This window comes from Anoplopoma fimbria, chromosome 18 (assembly GCF_027596085.1).
Source record: "Anoplopoma fimbria isolate UVic2021 breed Golden Eagle Sablefish chromosome 18, Afim_UVic_2022, whole genome shotgun sequence".
Taxonomy (NCBI): domain Eukaryota; kingdom Metazoa; phylum Chordata; class Actinopteri; order Perciformes; family Anoplopomatidae; genus Anoplopoma; species Anoplopoma fimbria.
The window spans coordinates 6158208-6179198 of record NC_072466.1 but is presented as its reverse complement, the minus strand read 5'-3'; the positions used below and the strand labels follow the sequence as shown (position 1 = coordinate 6179198).

The window sequence follows — 20991 nt, the reverse complement described above, 5'->3', positions numbered from 1 at the left end:
ACGGCCATCGGCGCCAACGCCACCACCGTCCTCGGGATTCCTATTGAGTTTCGTCACGTGTCGTGGAGGTGACAGAGATATCGTGTGTGAAATCTGTAATGGATCTCATGCACGGATCATAACCTTGTTTTTAGAGGTCATGCATGTAGCCAGCTTATGATGTCATAAATATTCATGTGCATACTTTCGTCATGTTACATTGTTAAAAAAATCAAATGTGTTTTTATATAAGGGATTGGAATTTCTTAATCATACTGTTTAAGATGTTTTTTTTTATCATTTTGTAACCAGTGCATTAATTATAAATAAACATGACATCTCTTCATGTTGCAGCATCGGAGGCTATGAGTCATATCAGCATGTCATCACTTTGGCAAGTAAGGTGTTTTAATCACTGACGACATTATTGTGTTGCATATGTTCCATATAAACTACCAAAAAAAACACAACAGTACATCATCTTTTCACGTTTCTTTTCCAACTGTGATTCTTAGACATCATCAAGCTGTTCAATCCCAATCTGCTTGGTGCTGCTCCGGGCAAGACGGTTCACGGGATGCAGGCTCACATCAGCGAAACAGGCTTCAACCTGGCTGTGACTGGACACAACACCTTGTAATGACTCAGCAGTGTGACACAAACAGTTTTATGTGTTACTGATTATTTATTACGATGCTTCTCAAAGAGCTGATGTTGTTGTTCGGTCTTTCTAGCAACCTCCCCGTCCAGACGAGACATTTGATCGACACACTGAGAGGTTATGAGGTACGGTGATGCCAGAGAGTTAAGATCTGATTCTAAAAGCTCAACAGAAGGAAACTGAGATATCCTGCAGCATGATGCTGTCCCTGAACCTGTTTTTATGCACCAAATTTGAACTGTGACCTCTTTGTTGTCTCTTTCTTTAGGGTCTGAACTTTGAGAAAGACTGGAAGCTTCTGACCATTCTCATGGGCATGAATGACATCTGCGATTACTGCAAAGATAAGGTCAGACTTTTTCTTATTAAAATGAGATTAGTTCAGTAAAAAAACACTTTTTGCAGTATGACAAATATGTGATTAATCTCTGCAGAGTGTCCGTGTTCTCTCTAGGCTCTATTTTCAGTGGATAACTTCATTCACTATATCACCGTCTCCTTGGAAATGCTCATGAATGAGGTAGAGTGAAAGGAAACGAGGCACATTTGGTCTTGGTGAGGTTTCACCGTGGTGCTGGAATTCACGGCGTCTTCTCCATGTTGTGCTTCAGGTTCCTCGTATGATCGTTAATATCGTTCAGATACTTCCCATGCAGACTCTGAGGGAGGTGCAGAAGCCCACCCCGGGGTGCCGGCTCCAAAGGTGAGCCGCTCAGTCCTAACATTAACATTTACGTGAACCTTAAAGCCCACCCTCTGCTCAACAATATGATGTGTTTGTTCTTACTTCACTGTGATGTATCACCTTCACTCTGTGTTTGATACAAAAAGGCCGTTTTTGCATTTGTCTGCTGAAGAGAAATGAAGGTTTTGCTGTAAAACATTAAATCTGAGTTCAAGACATGAGCAGGATTTTGCGAGCACAGGATCACAACTGGCTGGGAAACCAATCATAATCTAATATTCAACTTCTATAAGTGTGCTGTTGAAACTTAAACCGTACGTGCGCATCTCAGTGACGTACAGTATAGAAACATCTTGTGTCAAGTATTTCAAGTTTTGAAAATAAATAAATATTGTAATTAAATTAATAAATGGAAAAACAAATGAATAAAATATAGAGATGAAAGTGAAAAAAAACAAAAACATTTTCGTGCTCTTTATCTTGCAAACTTTAGAAATATAAATTCATCACATGAATCTTGCCAGTTATTTTCAACAACTCACAACATTTTTATTTATTTTGTCTTTACCTGATTTTTCTCCCCCATGCAATCTGCTCCTTTTTCTTTTCGCTCTCATTTAGATCTTTCTGCTCGTGCCTGATAGAGCCAGAAGCCCGTTCTCCTGAGCTTCAAGAGCTGGTCGAAGTCAATCTGGAATTCCAGGTGCAATTTATACTTCTCAATTTATATAATGTGCTTATTATCCATAACGGGAAACATTTAAAATCATTTAATTCATCTGCTAATCAAACGTAATGTACAATGTGGTACATGGACCCCAAAACAGTTCATATTGATTTCATGTTAACTCCTCTCTGTAAGTAATTCCAATGATTGCTGTTGCTATAAATTGTTTTAACTCACATCCACAGAAAAGACTGGAGACGCTGCTGAACAGCGATCGTTTCTTCAAAGACGACTTCGCCGTCGTTCTTCAGCCCTTTCTGAAACACGCCGACCCTCCTCGCCTCCCGGTAATCTATCCTCACTCCAGAGGCCACAACAATACCAGCGTGGCAGAGGTGTCTGCTCTCAGGAGATGAATCAGTGTGAAACATTGCACAGTAACTAATTGAATCATTAAGGTCCTGAGTGTTACAGCTGTAGTATTTGGCTTTGTTAACACAAGGCTGAAAAATGAGAGAGAAGTCACGTTACACCAACAAGACGCTCCATCAGTAAATCTACACCTGTGTATGTTTTTTGTTTTTTCTTTCTCCCTGAGCAGGATGGGAAGATCGACACGACCTTCTTCACCCACGACTGCTTCCACTTCACCATCAAGGGGCATGAGGAGCTGGCTAAGGGACTGTGGAACAACATGGTGAACAATGAGTCACACTTGTATTTAATGGGACAGGAGGCTCAGGGTCAACAGTCAACCCCACTGGCATTCAGATGGTCACAAAATGATGTAGTATAGTGAATAATCTAATGGGAAGAAGCTGTGGGGAAATTAAGGACACAGCCTTTTTAATCAGTATTTTTGCACTATGACAGCAACTTAAAAAATGATTTGTGTTTTTTGCAAATGAATTCCTACTTGTCTGTCTGTCTTCTGCTCACAGTTTCAGCCTGAGGGGGGAAAGATGATTGTGAGCAGCTTCTCTGACCCCATCAGTCTCATCTGTCCATCCATGGTAAGGCACCTCTCTATCTGACAGTGTTGCTAAGACACCAGAGCAACAGTTACCTGGGTCTTTAACCTTAAAGTTTCAGGAGTTTTTGATAAAAACTGCTAAACTAAACAAGAGGAAACTGGCTTCTTAATAACAGACTAAAAGCTAGCTGCAAGAACTTTGTTGAATCTTATAATACTTTCATACCCTTTGATGTGACAAATTGATTCTTCTTATAGCAGCACAGAATGAAAACTTCCTGCAGAGGTTTGAAAACGTTTTAAGTCGGTTCCAGTTTAATCTTTAAAGCCATTTATGTTTGTAAAAGTTACACAAGACTAACTAACACAGTTGCAAGCAGGGACTCTTTTGAAATATTTCTCTGTTAGTGTGTTCAAAGATGCTCAGACGTTTGAGTCAGTTTTTCAACAACAAACTTTTTAAATGCTCAATTTGACCAATTTCAAAGCATCATTTTCAGTGTATTGACATGCTTGCTTATTATCTGTTTCCTGAGTTTGTTTTTTGGTGTCTGACTCAGCTGTCAGAACATCTTAAATACACCAACAATACTTTTCACAAAAACTTGGGTCTTTAAGAGGATTTGTTTGTGGTACTTAACCTGAGCTCATACATTTTTAGCAGTGAATACTCAAAGTTAAAAAGGCAGCACACTCACAGATCTTCAGGACAAAGTCATCACAATTTAACAATTTAGTCTGGCCATGCAACAGTGATATGAAAAAGACTTAAAGGAAATAATGAAATAGAAGTCAATTAGATATTAATTGCAAGTCTGCAATGCATAGAAACCAGTGGTTTTCTAATTTATAGACCATGTTAAGCTTTAGGAAATGTTCCCTATTAATGTGTAATTAAAGAAAAATATGATAATGTATTATGCTACATAGATGCACATCTCATACTCTCCATGTCTCATCTGTAGGAACACCCGTATATCTTCACCAGACCGATAGCAGCCCAGTCAGACCAGCCTCCTCTGCAGTCTGACGCTCTGTCACGGGCCGCCGTCCTTCTGCTGCTGCTCCTGCTTCTTGTGGGTTTGGCATGACTTGGATTCATGTAGCTTTCCCTTTGATGGTCTATTTTACAAGCATGCCACTGCTCCATGGGTTTCTGTTGAGGCGATACAGTGAATCACCTGCAAAGGGAAACACTAAAAACTTAACATGTCTGTGGTAGCAGCATACAGACAGTCACTGCAGTTTTTAAGCTCTCAAACTCCGTAAATGATGTGCGACCTAAATATTTAATCTTAAGAGGCAGTTGGAGGTCGCTTGTTGCTGAGAAGCTTTCTCTGGATGAAACTATTGCTGCTCGGAGCAGAAAGTTTTCATTTTGCTCTTGAATTTGAATTGTATTACTTATGTAAAGTGTAGATTTTGTAAGAAGCGTAGCATGAAGTAACAATTTTGTGACATTTATACATCCACACATTAAACATTAAACTAATCAGACTTTGCCCAAAACTGAACTGAATGTCTGTTAAGTGTTTTCTTTAAGAATCCTGAACCCTTTACTATTTAAATGTTTCTTTATTTCAACTTTTCTGATATTCAATTTTGTTAAGCTGACATTAGAAATGTTGTCAAATATTGCATCAATCACCGCATTGAAATTGAATTTACCTGGGAGGTTGACGGAGCTCAAATTCTCACATCCAGCAACATGCAGCGTTGCATGAGGCCCTGATCAGCTCAGTAAGAAAAAATGGAAAGATGGAAAGATGGAAAGGGATTTGTCAAATGTAAATGTTGCCAGAAAGCTGTGACTTTTCTAACCAGAGACAACTTAGTCACACGTCTGTTCCTCAGATCTCCAGGCTGCTGCTGGCCCACTTTCACTTCTCTGTCCTCCCAGAAGCTACATCATGTGCTGAGCACTAGAAGAGACAAAGTAACCCGCCACACTGAACAACACTCTGAATATCGAACAGGCTACTGGATGGTCTTTGTCAAGAGTGTACAGAACATTATGTATTGACTTTAATTAGTAATATTACGGGGGCAGGTGGATGCTATATTAAGCACAGCTCTATTTACTTTGGTTTAGCTCTTGAATGGAAATGAAAAACCATTCAGTGTGTGCTTAGCATTGTAGGTTTCAGTTAGAGTTGAATGGGTTGGTTTTCAAGGTCTTACATAATGCAGGCAAAAACCCCTTTTGGACTTTGAATGGGACAATTTAATGTGTTTATTAGAGAACACTTCTCCTGGATGTAGAAACGCTCTAAGATCTGAAACATACATTTCCTGTTTCACCGTTTTCTACCATTTCTCTCAAGCTGAATTTCAATGAGTCCTCGTAGCTGTTGGATGTCATAATGACCTTATTATTGCATTCAGCGAAAAACGCTTTTCATGTTTAAACAAAGCCGTCGGGCGAGACAAATACGGATCTGACGCAAATGGGCCTTTATTGTTTCTCTGAAAGCACAATGAGGTCTTTGGGATCTCAGCGGACGGTACAGTAGGAAATTGGAAACGGCAAACAGTCCAACCCACGACTCTGAAACCTCTTTATCTGCCTTTTTATTGAATGTGTCAGTTACAAAAGAGAAGATGACCTTATTGGCTCATGTACATCTGAGACGCAGCAAACACTTTTAATGATGTTTCATAGGTTGGTTGGTTTTATTCACAACGAGTCTGTTAATGGAGAGAAACACCTTCATACAATGACACTATAAAACATAACTCAGTTCTGCATCATGGGTTTTATTTAATTTTAATGAACTTACTGTAAGCACTTTGGTGACACTTTATAAGAGGTTTCAATGCACATGCTGAAGTAATATATTATACAATTCAGAATCATTATGTAATGATTAAGTTACTTTTATTTCATACATTTATTTATATATTTCCCCCAAATTAGGTGGAATCTGTCTCTGGATCACGTTATACAGAAAAAAGGCATTTCAGACGCAAAGATCTACAAGTTGCTGTATTACCCATTGGTTAAAATAATCAATATTAATGAAGACAAGTCCCAAACAGATTCCTGACACAACATCTATACCCATTGTCTTTTTTCTCATTGTATTACAGTAATAATGCTTAAAACTGACGTTTTAGGTTTTACTGCACCACTCTCTCCCGTACACAATTCTTTTAAAATAACTTAATATAATGATCAAATAAAATAAAATACTCACATTCCATCCCATAAATTGTAAATGTGACACAAACAAAGACAAGTGGGTCATGCAAAATTTTGAATTTTAGCAATTTTGTACCAAGTTCTGTGCCAAATGCGTCCAGTAGACATTTGGTTTTGTATAAATAAATGTATGAAATAATTGTGAATTAACATTCAACATCCATTAAGTGTTAACGAACCCCATAAAATCACAGTTATTTTGTATTTTGTTTTAATAGTGATCGACAGGAATTCATGTCACATCCTACATTAATTCATGCTTTACTTATTCATGTTTTGTACTCTTATTATATAACGCCATTTGCAATTTAATCTATACATCTTTAATGGTCCAACAATGGATTCTCCAGAAGGAATCCACCAGTAACCGCTTTCAAAATGGTCATGACAGTTAACAAACATCTGGAAGTGCACTACATCACATATTAGATACAATTATTTAAGTATTTATCAACTCACAGTTATAATTACTAGCTATAAAATGATTAACATATACTGTATATTTTATAATATGTTACACAGCCTAAATTCTGATCCCATCTTGTCTTTGATAAGAAGGGTAAATGCTGCTTTATCTTAGCTTATGAAACATGTAAAAGGACTTTTTTTTTTTTAAAGCCATTCAAGCCACCTGATCCGAGTAGGCACAGTAGCAGCCATGACATCAATAATTTTCAATAAACCATCACCTAGCAACACATTCGGTCCATAAAGACACATGTTCAGCAAATACAGTATGATGGCAGAGCTTTGTCCTGGACGGGAACACAACATAATGGAGACACAGACGACATGAAATCTGTGCATCTGTATTCAGAATTAGACGCAAAAATATTTTTTCACATTCACATGACCACATGACAATAATAATTTCATGACAATAAAAACCTGTGCAATACATTACACATTACACTGTGCAATAATAGTTAAAATAGTTTTTTTTTTCTCTGTCTGTAAATATAATATTTCAGTTATTGTTGTTTTTTCTACTGTTTTTTTTTTTTTTTATTATTGCTTATTTATAATACTTGTTTTATTTTATTTTTTATTTTTCATTTTTTATTTTTTATCTTGTCTTCTTCTACTATGTCTCTTGTGTGCACTTTACTCTACGCTGTTGTAAGCCTGCAAATGTCCCCTCTGCGGGACTAATAAAGGATTATCTTATCTTATCTTATCTTATCTTATCTTATGTCACTGCAGAACAGACAAAAACCAGGAGACCAAAAGTTTTATGAAATATAATAAAAAAAATACAATCCCTGAATCTGCTGTAGTAGTACACATGATTAATAACATGATGTACTCTGAACCTAGACACTCCCTGACAACCATGGAGGTATGATCAGGTACCAGAGGATGATGTCACTTCCCCTCTCCTCATCTTCCTATAAAAGCGGACCCCGTTGCGGCTCGGTGTCGGTGGAGAGACCGGAGAGGACGGAGGCTGTCGGGTACATTTAGCTCTCCAGAAATACCGAAAGGCGACTAAGTTTAGTTCAGGATGCGTCCGTGAATGCACCGACTGTCTCCTAAAGGGGTAAAGTCACACCTTCTGATATAAGCTTCACTATCTTTCTATTGCTGGAGAGCTTAATGCGCCTTGTTTCCACACAAAAAACATGATGGGGAGAGGACTCTTCGTTTTGACAATCCTGTCTAACTGCGGTAAGGAAAATAAAATGAAAATGATTGTGGAAGTTTAGTGACATCATGTTTATTGGGGGGGTCTGGTGTGTTGAGAGAGGAAAGCTGCGTTGGAGATGCGACTGCCTGGATTCAGCACCAAGGACAGCGACACACGTCTTTGATTGGAAGATGGAGCACATTCACCTGAACCTTTGTGCACATTTAGTCCCCTGTTGAAACAGCCGGTGTTTTGGTGACAGTGAGAATAACATGATAGGCTACATCTTCGGGGATTATATATATATAAAAATAAAAAAATGATAATGATAAAATGATGCATCTTTCCTTGCTTTTTCCTGCAGCTCTGTCATTGCCAGTGACTCACAGTCAGCTGGAGAATGAGGACGTAAAGGTAAAGCTTTTTGTCATTATTAACACCATTTGCAATACATCTGTATTAATATTAGTATTATTGTAGAAGTGACAGTAGTATACAGTAACCTGCTGCTGTTTTATGTTACCCAAATGCTCCTTTGTTTCAGTGTGACTAGTCCTTCTGCTTACAAGCAGTGATTATAAATACTTAATCCAAGCAATTTAACCCACTTGAGTGCCTTCTCTGCTAGTGCAATCTCAGCATGACCTTGTTTAAAATGAATTCTGAGAGCAACAGAGCCTTTACCGCCAGGATTTGGTATTGCTGGATCCATTTCACATGGGGATGGATGGAGAGAGAGAGAGAGAGAGAGAGAGAGAGAGGGAGAGAGAGAGAGAGAGAGAGAGAGAGAAGGAGACAGAGAGAGAGAGAGAGAGAGAGAGAAGGAGACAGAGAGAGAAGGGGTTTCTAGAAAAGGGTTTGGAGAGATGAGAATAAAAAGGGGAGATGAGGACGATCTGGCTTTCATAAAGCTTTTATAATAAATAAATAATAAATAGTGAAAAGAAAAATCATCAGGCATGTGGGATTGGCTTGACATTGAAAGCACAATGGGAGTTGAAAAATGATTTTGATCTCTCATCTGAGAGTTTCACATCTTTTGAATTAGTGGGCGAGTTGGCACAAGAGCAGCATTCAAAGAGAAGCAGATGGATTTTAATTCTAAAAAGCTGTAGATTTATTCCCATATAGCCCTCACCAAGGAATATTGTTTTAACAGAATGATCCTTAATTTATTCTGATTGTAGTAGCATCCTAGTTTACAGTAGCATCACTGGAGTACAGAATATTATTGACTCATCAAAGTTGACAATTTAAACAATTATATTAATAGATGTCAGAGGCACAATCCAGGTAAATATGAGAACATCAGTCATTTTTGTGCACTTTGTGTGTCTGCAGGTGATGAAATGCATTGTGGAGGCGCTGGCAGATGTGCTATCGAGGCCCCACCCAATGCCCGTCAGTCAGGAGTGTTTGGTCACACTGAAGACAGGTGAGCCCCACCCAAAGGACCACAGACACAGTTTAGTCTAGAAATTATTTTGATGGAATACTTGAATTTCGATTGTGTTAACGTGATTTGGCACATTGACTGTTAATGCATTCATATGACAGAATATCTATTTTTCAAAATGTATTTAATGTTTATTTTTTTAAGGGACAAGTATATTTACCAATGCTAGTAAATGGGCCTTTATACAAAGTACACATAAGTCGTGTGTGATTTAGGTGAATCTGAACTAACCCTACAAAACCCCCAAAATCTCAGTGGTGAAAATATTTAAATATAGTGTACACTTTGGCTGCCGTCCCAGTCCACAGCAGTACATTTCTTTGCATCGTGCTGTTTCTCCTGACTTGGGCGTCCTGACCGTAATCTTCTGTAGACAATATGGATAAGTACCTTATATCATCCCACTTGAAAAAATCGGAACTGTCCCTTTAATGTCCTTACATCTTAAATAAAACTGCTTAAATACAGTTATTTCCCTGCTAATTGACCATGTAGACAGTGTTTCAGGTTTTGGTTATAAACTATATTCCTGTGTTTCAATATGAGGGATTATTCAGATATAATGTATTTTTTGCATATTTGTATTGCAAGTATGTATTATAATGATGATTAATTGAACAATACCAAATATGCAATCATTTGGCATTTAGTGAAGGCTCCTTCTTTATAGTTGTTTAAACGGATCTAAAAATGAGGTTGACGCAAATGTTCAGCATTGCTTTGACCATATTTTTTATCATCATCATCCTGGACACTAGAACCAAGACTGAAACAAATCAGGCATCACTGTAGGAAAGCCGCCTGTCTAGGAGAACCATTACGTATTCTGGTTTTTATCGAGAGCATGATGCCTCCATCATAAGATTAATGGGTTGATGCGATGGCTGCCAAATAAAAAACCTACTCCTTTTAGATGCAGTGAGGTCGCTAGCACTGAGTGAAGAGTATTCAGTTACATCGCCAGTGTATTACCTTCATGCTGTCCTTGTTGTAAAAAAAATCAATCTGTGCATTACTCACCAAGTGTGTGTTACTGAGAGAGAGAAACCGTACACCACCAGAGGGATGTCAAGGAGAGAAAGAAGGATTGCTGACTGATATCAGAGCACAGTACAGTACTTGTCTCTTTTGTGCTTGCTGCGTACAGTATGCAGTACTGTTTGTGGGTCAGCAGAAAGTACAGTGCTCACTGCTGCTGCAATTCACTGGGGGAGTCTCTGTGGGCCAAATGATTAATTGTGCTCTTGCTTTGAAAGCAGTAAATGCCAGGGCTATTAACTCTGACGAACCACTGATGCAAATTTGCTGAGTCCTTTGAAAAAGTGAAGGGGAAAGACATATACCTGTGTTTTACCCTCTATTCTTGCTCGTTGTCTCTTCTTTTTACATTGACATTTAACCACTAATGTGCTTCATTTTGATGTGTGTTTGTTTATAAGATAAGATAAGATAAGATAAGATAAGATAAGATAAGATAAGATAAGATAAGATAAGATAATCCTTTATTAGTCCCGCAGCGGGGAAATTTGCAGGATTACAGCAGCAGAGAGGAAAGTGCAAACAAGAGACATAAGTAAAAAACAAGATCAAAACAAGTATTATAAATAAGTAAATAAGTAATTACACAGTAAAGAATATAAAATAAGTAAGTAAAAAAAGTAAAAAAAATCCACAATAACTAAAATATTATACATACAGACAGAATAATTATTGTATTGTTTGTGTGTTACGCAGACGACAGACTGGTTTCTATCCTTCGCCATCAAAACTTCCTGAAGGTGCTGCAGGACATCGCTGTTCAAGGTGAGTCACAGATGGCACACAGCTGATGTCGGTTTGGATGCTGGGCGCGCTTGTTTACATGTGTGTGAAGAGCACAAATATGGCAGAAGGCTTGACTCACTCATTTTTAATTGCAGGTCATCAGGAGAGAGCTCAGCACCAGAGAGACGCTGGTACTTCTGAACAATCAACACAAACTCCTCAGGCTGCAGACGATGTCGCTGGTGAGTTTCTCCAGAAGCTCAGATTCATATTTTCCTGCATTGTTATGCTGTTTTATTTCTAATCACAATTCAACAACATTCAGGCGCTTTCGTTTTGAGGAAAATCTCCAATCAACGTTTTTAAAATGCACCAGCTGTCAAAATGATGTATCGCTTCTATTATTATTAACCGTCAGCAAGGCAGAGCTGATAAACAGAGGAGATATGCTGAGTTGAATTCAAACCTTTGTTCTGGGGACAGAATCAGGACATACACAAGCTTCGTACACCCGACAGCACACCTGGCTTTTTAGAAGTGAAGCCAGACTCCCTGTAAAGCAGAGAGTGGGCGAGTAGCAAACCAAGAACAAGTTCAGTAATGATTAATAAGGTCCACCAACCCTGATCCTCTTCATGTTCTCTGACAGCTACACTTAAGGGCTGCTGATGAACTGATAAAATGGTATTAAAGGAGTTAAGGGTTGCAATTGAGTTTTCAGAAAATGTGTAACACCATATGAAAAGATAGAATGAAGAATGCACTAAAAATAATGTAGTGATTTTAATGGACTATATCTATGTAAGTTATTTAGCTCTGTGATGCATTTTATTTAATGAAGTAACTATGGTATGTAAGTAAACATTAATTTGGGTATGGCTTACGTAACTGGCATTGTATATTAAAACATTTATATTTAAAATACTATATTTATATGTGTCTGATCAGGGAAGATTTTCATATTTTCAAATTCTGTTTGGACAAAATACTGACGCTAAATTGTATTACTGTTACATAAAATCTGACATTCTGACCCACTCCATTAAGCGAAAACACACACATTCTGTCACGACACAAAACGACCCCAGCAATAAACTGTTGTGCTTTTGTGTAAGCACCTTCTTTTAACATAACAGGAAAATCAATCTTCTCTAGTAAATTAAATTCCAACCCCTCCTGGTTTTCAGATCGATCCATGTTGGAAGCTTTAGGAGGCCCAGGTGAACAATCCATCCTGTCCCAGAAGAAGAGGACAGGAAATGGAGACGGAGAGGAAGAAAAGGAAGACAGCCTGGTAGATGGAGAGTCACAAGATGACAATGGCGTTATTGAGGAGGTAAAAGAGAAGAGAGAAAACGACAAGAGTCCAGGAAGCCACATTTCTGCATCTGTGGAGGAGTGGAGAGAGGGCAAGGCTGAAAAGAGGGAGGAAGAAGAAGGAGAAGATTATGACGAGAAGAGAGCTAATTCAGAGGAGGAACACATGATCAAGGATAAGAAAGGCAAGTAGATATCTTCTTACTTTATGCGTTCCTTTAATCACAATTCCTATTAGTTACAATTTAAAAAAACACAAAAAGAGTAAAAAAACGGGAAAGAAACCAATAACATGACAGAAAAACATGCATATTAATAAGTACAGCTTGATGTTCTAAGTGCCAATCAAGTCAAATGTATTCTTTTTCAAGAAATAAATGACATCCAAGCTAATTAAAATATGCAATAAAGTTGACCAAAGGCAGATAGCAGCATCTTAAGATATGGAGAGCTTTGTAGACTAAATCCCCTGCTGCCACAGGACTTGCTGATTGATGGGAGTGCTTCCATCTACGTGATGAAATCCCCCCCGACAGCTGGCAAACTGACAGCACACCAACAGAAATGATTAAATGTCTCCATGTCCCAGAATTCAAATAAGCTGATGTGCATGATTACAGCTATCCTTAGATCAAGACTGCAATCAAGATTTAGCTTTTTTAACAGAGAGGTTTTTGTTTTTTTCTCTGCGCTAAAATGGCAAAGAACTATGAAATATCTATTCCATAAAAGGGATCCTTTGCCAAGTCATCTGATTGCTCCAGTCATGCTGTTCAATCCCATAAAGCACAGCTAGCAGTACTGGATGCAAAGCTGCCAGCTGGCAAGAAATATTTCATTACAAGAAGTGGAATTTTGCGAATGGAGGCCAGTTTCTGACTTGGTAGGTGTTACAGCAAGAAAATAAAAAAAGATATTTCATTCTTTATTTTTTATTTTCCACATTCCCAGGTGCTGGATTTGGTGAAAAGAGAGATGCACCCAGAATCAAATCAAAAGAGAAGAAGTTTGATGAAGAAGATGAAGAGGAGAAAGACAAGAGATCTGCATATTTATCACACAGGCCTAAACAAGAGGTGGAAAAGGAGGAAGAGGAGGATGAAGGAGAAATGAAGAGAGAGAGTAAGGAGAGCCACAAGCGATGGACCAAGAGGGGGAAGTCGTCGCCAATGAAGAAGAAAGCAGTCGGAAATGAGGCGCAGCAGGAAGTGCCACATCACTCGAGAGAGGTCGCAGAGGAAGAGGAGGAGGAGGAGAAGAAGAAGAAAAGGAACCCACAGAGGAGTCCAGAGGAGAAGGAGCTGCAGATGATCGCCAGGGGAGGACCAGAGGAGAGGAGGGGGTCGGAGGAAGAGGGGAGCGCCAGCCGGAAGTCAGAGGTGTGCTATCCATCACTTTATCTTTATAACAAGTGTTGTCACTTTGTGAAGCAGCAAGTTAAATGAGAAGATTGATACCTCTTATCAGAATCAGAATCAGAATCAGAAGCTGTTTACTGCCAAGTACGTTACACATACAAGGAATTTGGCTAGTTGATTAATTGGTGCGTGTAGTAAATAAATAAAAATAAAGTGCAATAATAAAGACATCATTTGAAAATAGAAAATATGAAAATATACAATAAAATATGGTAAACAAATAAGTATTTTAAATCAGGTATATTATATTATTAAAGTGTCAAGTAACTCTTGACATAATAAATGTATTTCCCAGGTTGTCTAACTATATTCCTTTAAATAATGACTTCAAGCATTATGTTATTTTTTACATAACAAGGCTAACTCTTACTTGAGCTCTCAAGTTCACTAGCTCAAGCCCAAAAACTGAAGAGGTTTCTGTGTTTTTACTTTCAAAAAAATAATGAGGAAGAATCCTTTCTGCAGCCTGAATCCCATAAAGTTAGAAAATGGCCCTGGTGCTTCTTGGCAGCGCGCTCTAAGGAAGCTCTTTAGACTGTGATAGCCCTAATGGCCACAAACTGTTTCATGTTTGATGTAACAGTGAGGCTGGTTGTGAAGTCTTGCTAACAGCGGAAACATCAATGCATGGAAGGGTGATTATGTCCAGATATTTTTAGAGCTCTTGTCCATATATATATATGATTGCCTGCACTCTAAGTATATTTTCCTTCCACTTCTCCTCTCATTATATCTGCAGGAGCCAGAGATTGAAAGCCTGGCAGCCATTGAGTCAGAGCTCGAAGACGTTGCCCAGAAACTCCATGAGATGCGGCGAGGCTGAGAGAGAGAGCGAGATTGGTAAAAGAAAAAAGAAAAAAGTTGACAGAGCAACCTCCTCTGCCTCCTCCGCCTTACCAGCTGCCTGGTATCCACAAGTTAAAGCGTTCAGAATATGTGACAACATTTGATCTTTAGCTATTTCTCCAGAGGATTCTTGCTGCTGCAGCCTCCCTTGTGACATCCTGTCCCTCACATAGATTAGTAGATGCTGCTAGACATGCATACTAAAAACAAACAAATGCACAAGTTCAGTGCATTGGAACTCATGCAAGGCTCCTAAAGGAATAACCTTTCTGTCAGTGAAGGTTGACAGCTTGTTTTCCTTTATTGTCTCCAAAAATTGTCTCTCTCTCTTTCTGCAAATGTATCTCGCCTGCTTTTCAAATTATTTTAACATTGAGCTATGTGAACGGTTGAGGCAGATCCAGGAATTAACACACCAACAAGGTGAGGTTGTACAGTAACGGCATGTATACATGTACAAAGCTCTTTCTGGGATGCTTGCTATCTTATGGGGAATCGGTAGAAGAAGACGTAGATGCTTACTTATTATAGATACTGTTGACTCAAAATCAAGTCAAGGCAATAAGTGAACGTTTTTAGCAGATTAATGAAATGTAAGTAATTTATGTAAGAAAATTAATAAATTGAATAGTTCAACTGGAAATCTCTGTTTTGGTAGATCATTTTAATGCCTCTGAAATCAAATGAATATTTGCATAAGACAATTAATGCAATAAACTTGGCGTACTAACTAATTTACACCTGTGTAGTTATCTTAATGGATTGTTTAACTTGTTTAACAATTGATGGGTTTTGAATCACTTTCATTAGAATATATAAAGATGATAAACTGGATAAGATTACCAGAGTGAAGATTCATTCAATACTGCATAACACATATACTGTATTTTTACTCACACAGCCCATAGTGAAGCTGGCTCCTCACTGTAAAGAGAGAATGAGTCACACTGCAGGTACGCTCTGCACTCGGTTGTGTTTGTGGGCGAAGAAGCTGAGAACATGAATCATCACTCTGACACACAAGCTTTTTATACAGTATATTCAAGACAATAACATTTTAACCTTTAGTTTTGGCATGAGCATTACATTGTTCAATTGTTGCTACTATTGAGAATAAAACGCCATGTGTGGTGAATCATACAGTGCGGTATTAACAGTTTTTGGTTGAAAGCTCTTGAAGGTAACGAAAAAGTGGAAGAGGAGAAACTGAATATATGAATATATATATATTTATATTTAGCTGCTGTAGACACAACTGAAAACTGAAACTGATAAGTAGATCTCTGTCTATGTACAGTATGTTCCATCCAGCACCAATAAATGCAAATACAGTGAGTCTTAAAAAGTCTGAATACCAAGAGAAAAGTTTTCCCCTGCATGAGAAGCAAAGCATTGCTAAAAATCATAACTATTTGAAGGTGGTTTCATATTACACATTCATTATTAACAGAAGTTCTAACACACCATGAAATTGGTTGAATTACGGTTGACAAAGATGGCGAAGAAGAAGAATGAATTGACTTTTTAGTTTACTATTGGACAATAACCACAAACATGGTTGTTATTATACTTGTTAGATATGTTATAGAACTTTCTGCAGAAAACCTTTATGCTGTTTGATCAATATCACACCTGTGAATCAGAGAGATTCATTTAAGGTTGTCCTCCTTTTGAGATTTACGTGTGTGGGTGCCAAAACCAGCTGAACATTTTGTTTAAAAAAATCCATGACAACAGAATGAAAAGGGCACCAGGTGGCGACATTAGACTGCCTCTGTCCTCTCAGTCCTTTTTTTTTTTTTTTTTTTTTTTTCAAAGTCAGCTAGAGAGATTTCCCTTTTGTTCCTTGGAACCCAGGTTCATTTATTTCCATCTGTTCTTATGTAAAAGTTAGAGAAAAACAAGCAGGAATGCTTTGTGTCAAAGCTTGAACTTTCTGCTCAGCTAGCAAACCAATAGGGAGCAATTTAATAAACAGCCCCCAATTATGTTCATTATTCATGTTGTTTGCTGTAAGAACTCGTACATTTTTTAAACTTCTTTGTTTATTGAAGAAGGCATTACAGTATTGTTACATAAACCTGAGTGGAGAGTGGAGGAACAAACCAACATATGTATGTTACTCCTGAAGTGGAATAAAACAGTCCTTATGCTTTAAGATAAGGAAAACTCCCTCCTCCCCATGTTATTAACTTAGATATGTGTGTTAATTACTAATTAATACTTTCCCTGGCTAAGATGTCAAAAGTTAACATGAACAATTGATGGTCTAGTAATGCAGATCAGTCACGTGTAAGTGTGCTTAGTTTGTTAGTTTATAGACCAAACAGAATGAAGACAGAATATCAGAGAACTAATGTTTGTATAAAAAATATAACGTTTTATTTCCAGCTACAAGGTGAAACATGTAACATTTTTGTCACACTTCTCAATAAAATAGTAAAAAATACTGTCGACAAAAAATACACTATCGATACATTTTGAAGCACAGGACAAATTTGGCTTTTAAATTAACTTAAACTGTACAAATATATACATCATTTACACATCAACAACATAAAAAGGAATGAAATAACAATTCTTCCAGTCTTTTTTTCTATTTTTGTACAAAATAGACACTTTGTTCCTATAACCACTTGGTTTCGTCCTTCTGACCTGAATCAGTAATAAAATCAACATGTCATTTTTTTTTTCTTTTCCTCAGTGCCGTGGCAAAGCCCACTGTGTTGCATATCTAACCTTAAACTCAGCACGCTGCTTGCTTTCTCATCCACATACTGGGCAGAAACTCTGACCTTTCCTCTACTCTGTGAGCAGGGTGAACTGCTGAGAGGCAGAGACAAGGCCGGCATTCAGGCCTGCGCTAACAGACACACTCACACACACACAAACTCACACACACAAAGACACATTCAGACCTGTTTGCATAGGGGAACACTGGCCCGCTGTGGTCTGCGTGCTACATCTACAGCTGCTTAAAGTTTCCAGGTCTGGTCCAGGCCCCGAGGGTGGGGGGAAGTTATTAGACACTCATTTAAGGAGGACGTCAAGGTTTGGATAAGGTTTAAAAATGCATACAGTAAAATGGACGGGTCTGTAAAAAGGGATTTCAAGGGGAATGGGCGGCAACCTGGCAGTAGGTTTGTCAAAAAATAGAAGTTATAGTGCAGGAATCTCTTTGAGCTGCTATGCAACCCTCTGTCTGAGTCTATGTGGCTGACGTGTGCCAGCTGTACAAAACACACAGACACTTAGATAAGCGTCTGGACTACTTTAACAATGAGAAAATTAGAAAAGAAAACAAAAAGAAAAAAATATATACTGAGCTGCAAAATGAGATGGAGTTCTGTTTGTTTTCAAGTCATAAGCTGTGGTCGTCCTTCAGTGACTCACGCCATGTCTCCCATCATCTTCTTGTAATACATTGACTCGAAGATGTCGTTCTCCCCGGGGCAGTTGTGGTGGCAGGCGCAGGACTTGATGAACATCATGTGCTTCTTCATGACCTGTCCGTCGGGGCATTTGAACTCCATGGGCAGGGTGGTGGTTCTGTGTGGGGTGCAACAACGGCCATCCAGGCAGACGCCGCAGAACTTTGGCCTGTAGGACTTGGTGGTGGTGCAGCCGGAGATCTCAAACTTCATGGGCTTGGAGAGTCTGGGAGTACGGATGCATTTCTTTCCTTTCTGTAAGAGGAAAAAGAAGAGAGAAAAACAACTTAATTAGGCATTCTTTGGCTGTTTTAGGGCAAAAACTGTATCTGTACAGTCCATGAAAGCAGTGCAGAATAACAAAAACTCACCCTAATGCTCTGCTCCAGCTGGGACTCGCATGGTCGCACCATACACAGCCGGGTCTGTTTCTCCAGGCGGCATTCGCGGTTATCATTGGTGACCCTGGTGGAGATCCCGAGGCCACAAGTCTTGGAGCAAGCACTCCATTCAGTAGTCTGAACCAGGCAGTTCTCCCTCATCATGGAGGGATCTGGGCCATAGGTCTCTTCTTCTCTGTAGGCTGCAAACACAGGAGCAAACACTGGATTAGAAATACCATCCTGATTGTTATCTGCTCCTTATATAAAGACCAACAAAGAAGCTACAGTATGTGCTTAAAAAGAAAAAGGAGAATAACTTACCAGCCAGAACTGAGCCCACAAAGCTTTGTCTGTTGGGAGAATCACACTCCCATTCCTCGCAGCACTTCCCTGGCACCTTGACACGTCTTGGCATGGGGCAGTCGGGGCTGGGCAGCCTGACGTCCATGGCGCAAAGCGGGACACAGCCCACGGCTCCATCCAGACAGGTACACTGGTACTTGCAGCTGCTCTGGAAAGTCTCTCCGCTCTTGTACATCATGCCTCCGAAAACACAGGTGGCTCCATCTCGAGCTGTGGGGGGGGAATGAAGATGGAAAGGTCACTATATGTTTCAAACTTCAAGGACAGCTAATGATCCACAGCATGGCAAATCACAGGGAAAACAGCAACTTTCAATAGCTCACCTGTGCACACTCCTATGCGTCTGTTGATGGGGGCTCCGAAGTCACAGTAGAGGCCTTTGTGTGGGTCACAGAGGTCTCTCTCGGTGCACAGCTCCCCCATCTGCTTGGCGCACACCCTGCAGCAGCCGCAGCCGTCCAGCACCAGGCTCACTCCTGGGGGGCACTGAGGGGGAGTGGAGGGGCACGAACACTGGTTGCCGCACTCCTGACCATCAGCCTGAGCAAATCACAGACACATGCTTGGTTAGATATCTCCTCAAAGTGTATACAAGTGACACAGCCAGCACATGGAGAAGGCTAGAGCTTACATGAGTAGGTTTAAAGACTCAACAGTGCCCATATGTTTAGAGCATCAGCTTCTAAGCCTAAGCAGTATGAAGTGTTTTTTTGACTTACCATGTATGAGAGCATGATGCACAGGAAAGGCACCAAAATCATTTTCTTCATTGCGGCAGACATGTCTTCTTCCTTGTAGTAATAGATTCTAGTTTTTCCTTAAGTCTCGTTGAGAAAGTCTTCCGTTAGTCTCAGAGTTTGAGCTTGAGAAACCGTTTCTGATCAAGTTGATCTCTTGTCTGGTTTCGTCTCGTAGAGTTTCTCTGCTGCTCCGGTCACAGGTTTTCTTTCTGTCTTGGTGAAAGCTAGAGTTTAGCTTCGGTAGAGGAGCTGATCTGAGTTCTGACTGCAGAGCCCTGCTCCCTTTATACTCACTGGCCCTCGCAGCACGTCACTGGGGGCTGAATGGAGAGCCAGCCCTGGACAAACATGGACATACTTGGCATTCTTTCCTCGCTTCCTGACCCCCACTCCAGACATCCCACATTCCTGCTGTCTGAAGGCAAGGCTCTGCTGCTCGGCCAAACAACACTCTCTCTCTCTCTCAGAGCGGCTTTCATCTGGAAGGGGAGGTTAAGTCTGGTTGGAGGCTTGGGACCCCACACTGGGAATTCCTAAAGACTGACTTCACAAACAGACAGCCGGTACCTATAAATATTAATTTAAAAAAAAGAAAGAAAAAACTTCAGCACGGTTCAAAAGTGAAGGCAAAAATAACTTTTAATGAAAGAGGAACACGTAAAAAAACAAACAGGTAGCAACTCATAAAGATGCATCAACATGTGATGATCACATAAAGTGATGATGTGTCAGCTCAGGCTTCAAAGTCGCACAGACAGCTTGTACTCTGGTAAATTAACAGCCAGCTGTGAGGGAAATGAGGTTCATTTGAGTCATTAACTTGAGCTGGTTATCTAACAGGTTGCTGAGACTTGGCAGCCGTTGTATGCTTCTTGTAACTTTGTCTTCCGTACTTGTGCGGTTACATCTGGGACACTGAAGAGGCATTTTTGTGCACTGAAATCAGAGGCTGAACTGCAGATTTGAGCACTAAACATTAAAACACATTATGAACATATTATGATCTCTTTTGCATGAGTGGAGCATTTTGTTCACAAATACTTCCCCCGGTCATTTTCTACGATACACCTTATGTAAGTTATTTTGACATGATCTTTTTCCCTCGCGACTTAAAATATGTTCACAACATACAGCCCCTTTAAAAAGTAGCATTGGTGGAAGAAGTGTTCTGTTCTTTCACTAGTATTTTAGTCCAAGTTTCCAAAATGTCGGGGTCTGTTCCCCTCTAAAGGGTCACAAGATTCATTTGAGGGGTTATGAGATGATTAATGGGGCAGAGAAGTCAAAAAAATAAATGTTCTGATACACAAATTTGTATAAATATACCTATACATATATATTCTCTGCTCAGGTAGACATTTGTTCACTATATCTTTAAATAGCAAATAGACTTCTGATGCTATATTGATGCTTTGAATGTTTAATACTGCTCCTTTAAATTATTGTGACTATTTGGTCTTCTAACATTCATTTAAATTA

The 20991-nt window shown here is 39.3% G+C and overlaps 3 protein-coding genes across 3 annotated transcripts; 2 read left to right on the top strand and 1 right to left on the bottom strand.

The window, feature by feature from the left end:
- The first annotated feature begins 1266 nt into the window (after positions 1 to 1266).
- On the top strand, positions 1267 to 4432 carry si:dkey-177p2.18 (phospholipase B1, membrane-associated). The gene is made up of 6 exons (XM_054619073.1): positions 1267 to 1343; positions 1947 to 2028; positions 2238 to 2339; positions 2594 to 2689; positions 2934 to 3005; positions 3931 to 4432. Exons 1-6 carry the CDS (start codon positions 1291 to 1293, stop codon positions 4054 to 4056), a joined length of 531 nt encoding a protein of 176 aa, XP_054475048.1. The 5' UTR covers positions 1267 to 1290; the 3' UTR covers positions 4057 to 4432.
- A 3357-nt stretch (positions 4433 to 7789) lies between these two features.
- Positions 7790 to 14572, top strand: chga (chromogranin A). The gene is made up of 8 exons (XM_054619101.1): positions 7790 to 7835; positions 8159 to 8208; positions 9136 to 9229; positions 10985 to 11053; positions 11170 to 11256; positions 12202 to 12516; positions 13283 to 13710; positions 14489 to 14572. Exons 1-8 carry the CDS (start codon positions 7790 to 7792, stop codon positions 14570 to 14572), a joined length of 1173 nt encoding a protein of 390 aa, XP_054475076.1.
- Positions 14573 to 16949: 2377 nt separating this feature from the next.
- Positions 16950 to 19752, bottom strand: ccn2a (cellular communication network factor 2a). The gene is made up of 5 exons (XM_054618284.1): positions 19492 to 19752; positions 19096 to 19312; positions 18731 to 18982; positions 18398 to 18609; positions 16950 to 18281 (listed from the first exon to the last, which is right to left on the bottom strand). The coding sequence occupies exons 1-5, from the start codon at positions 19552 to 19554 to the stop codon at positions 17985 to 17987; spliced, it is 1041 nt and encodes a 346-aa protein (XP_054474259.1). The 5' UTR covers positions 19555 to 19752; the 3' UTR covers positions 16950 to 17984.
- Between the last annotated feature and the right edge of the window lie 1239 nt (positions 19753 to 20991).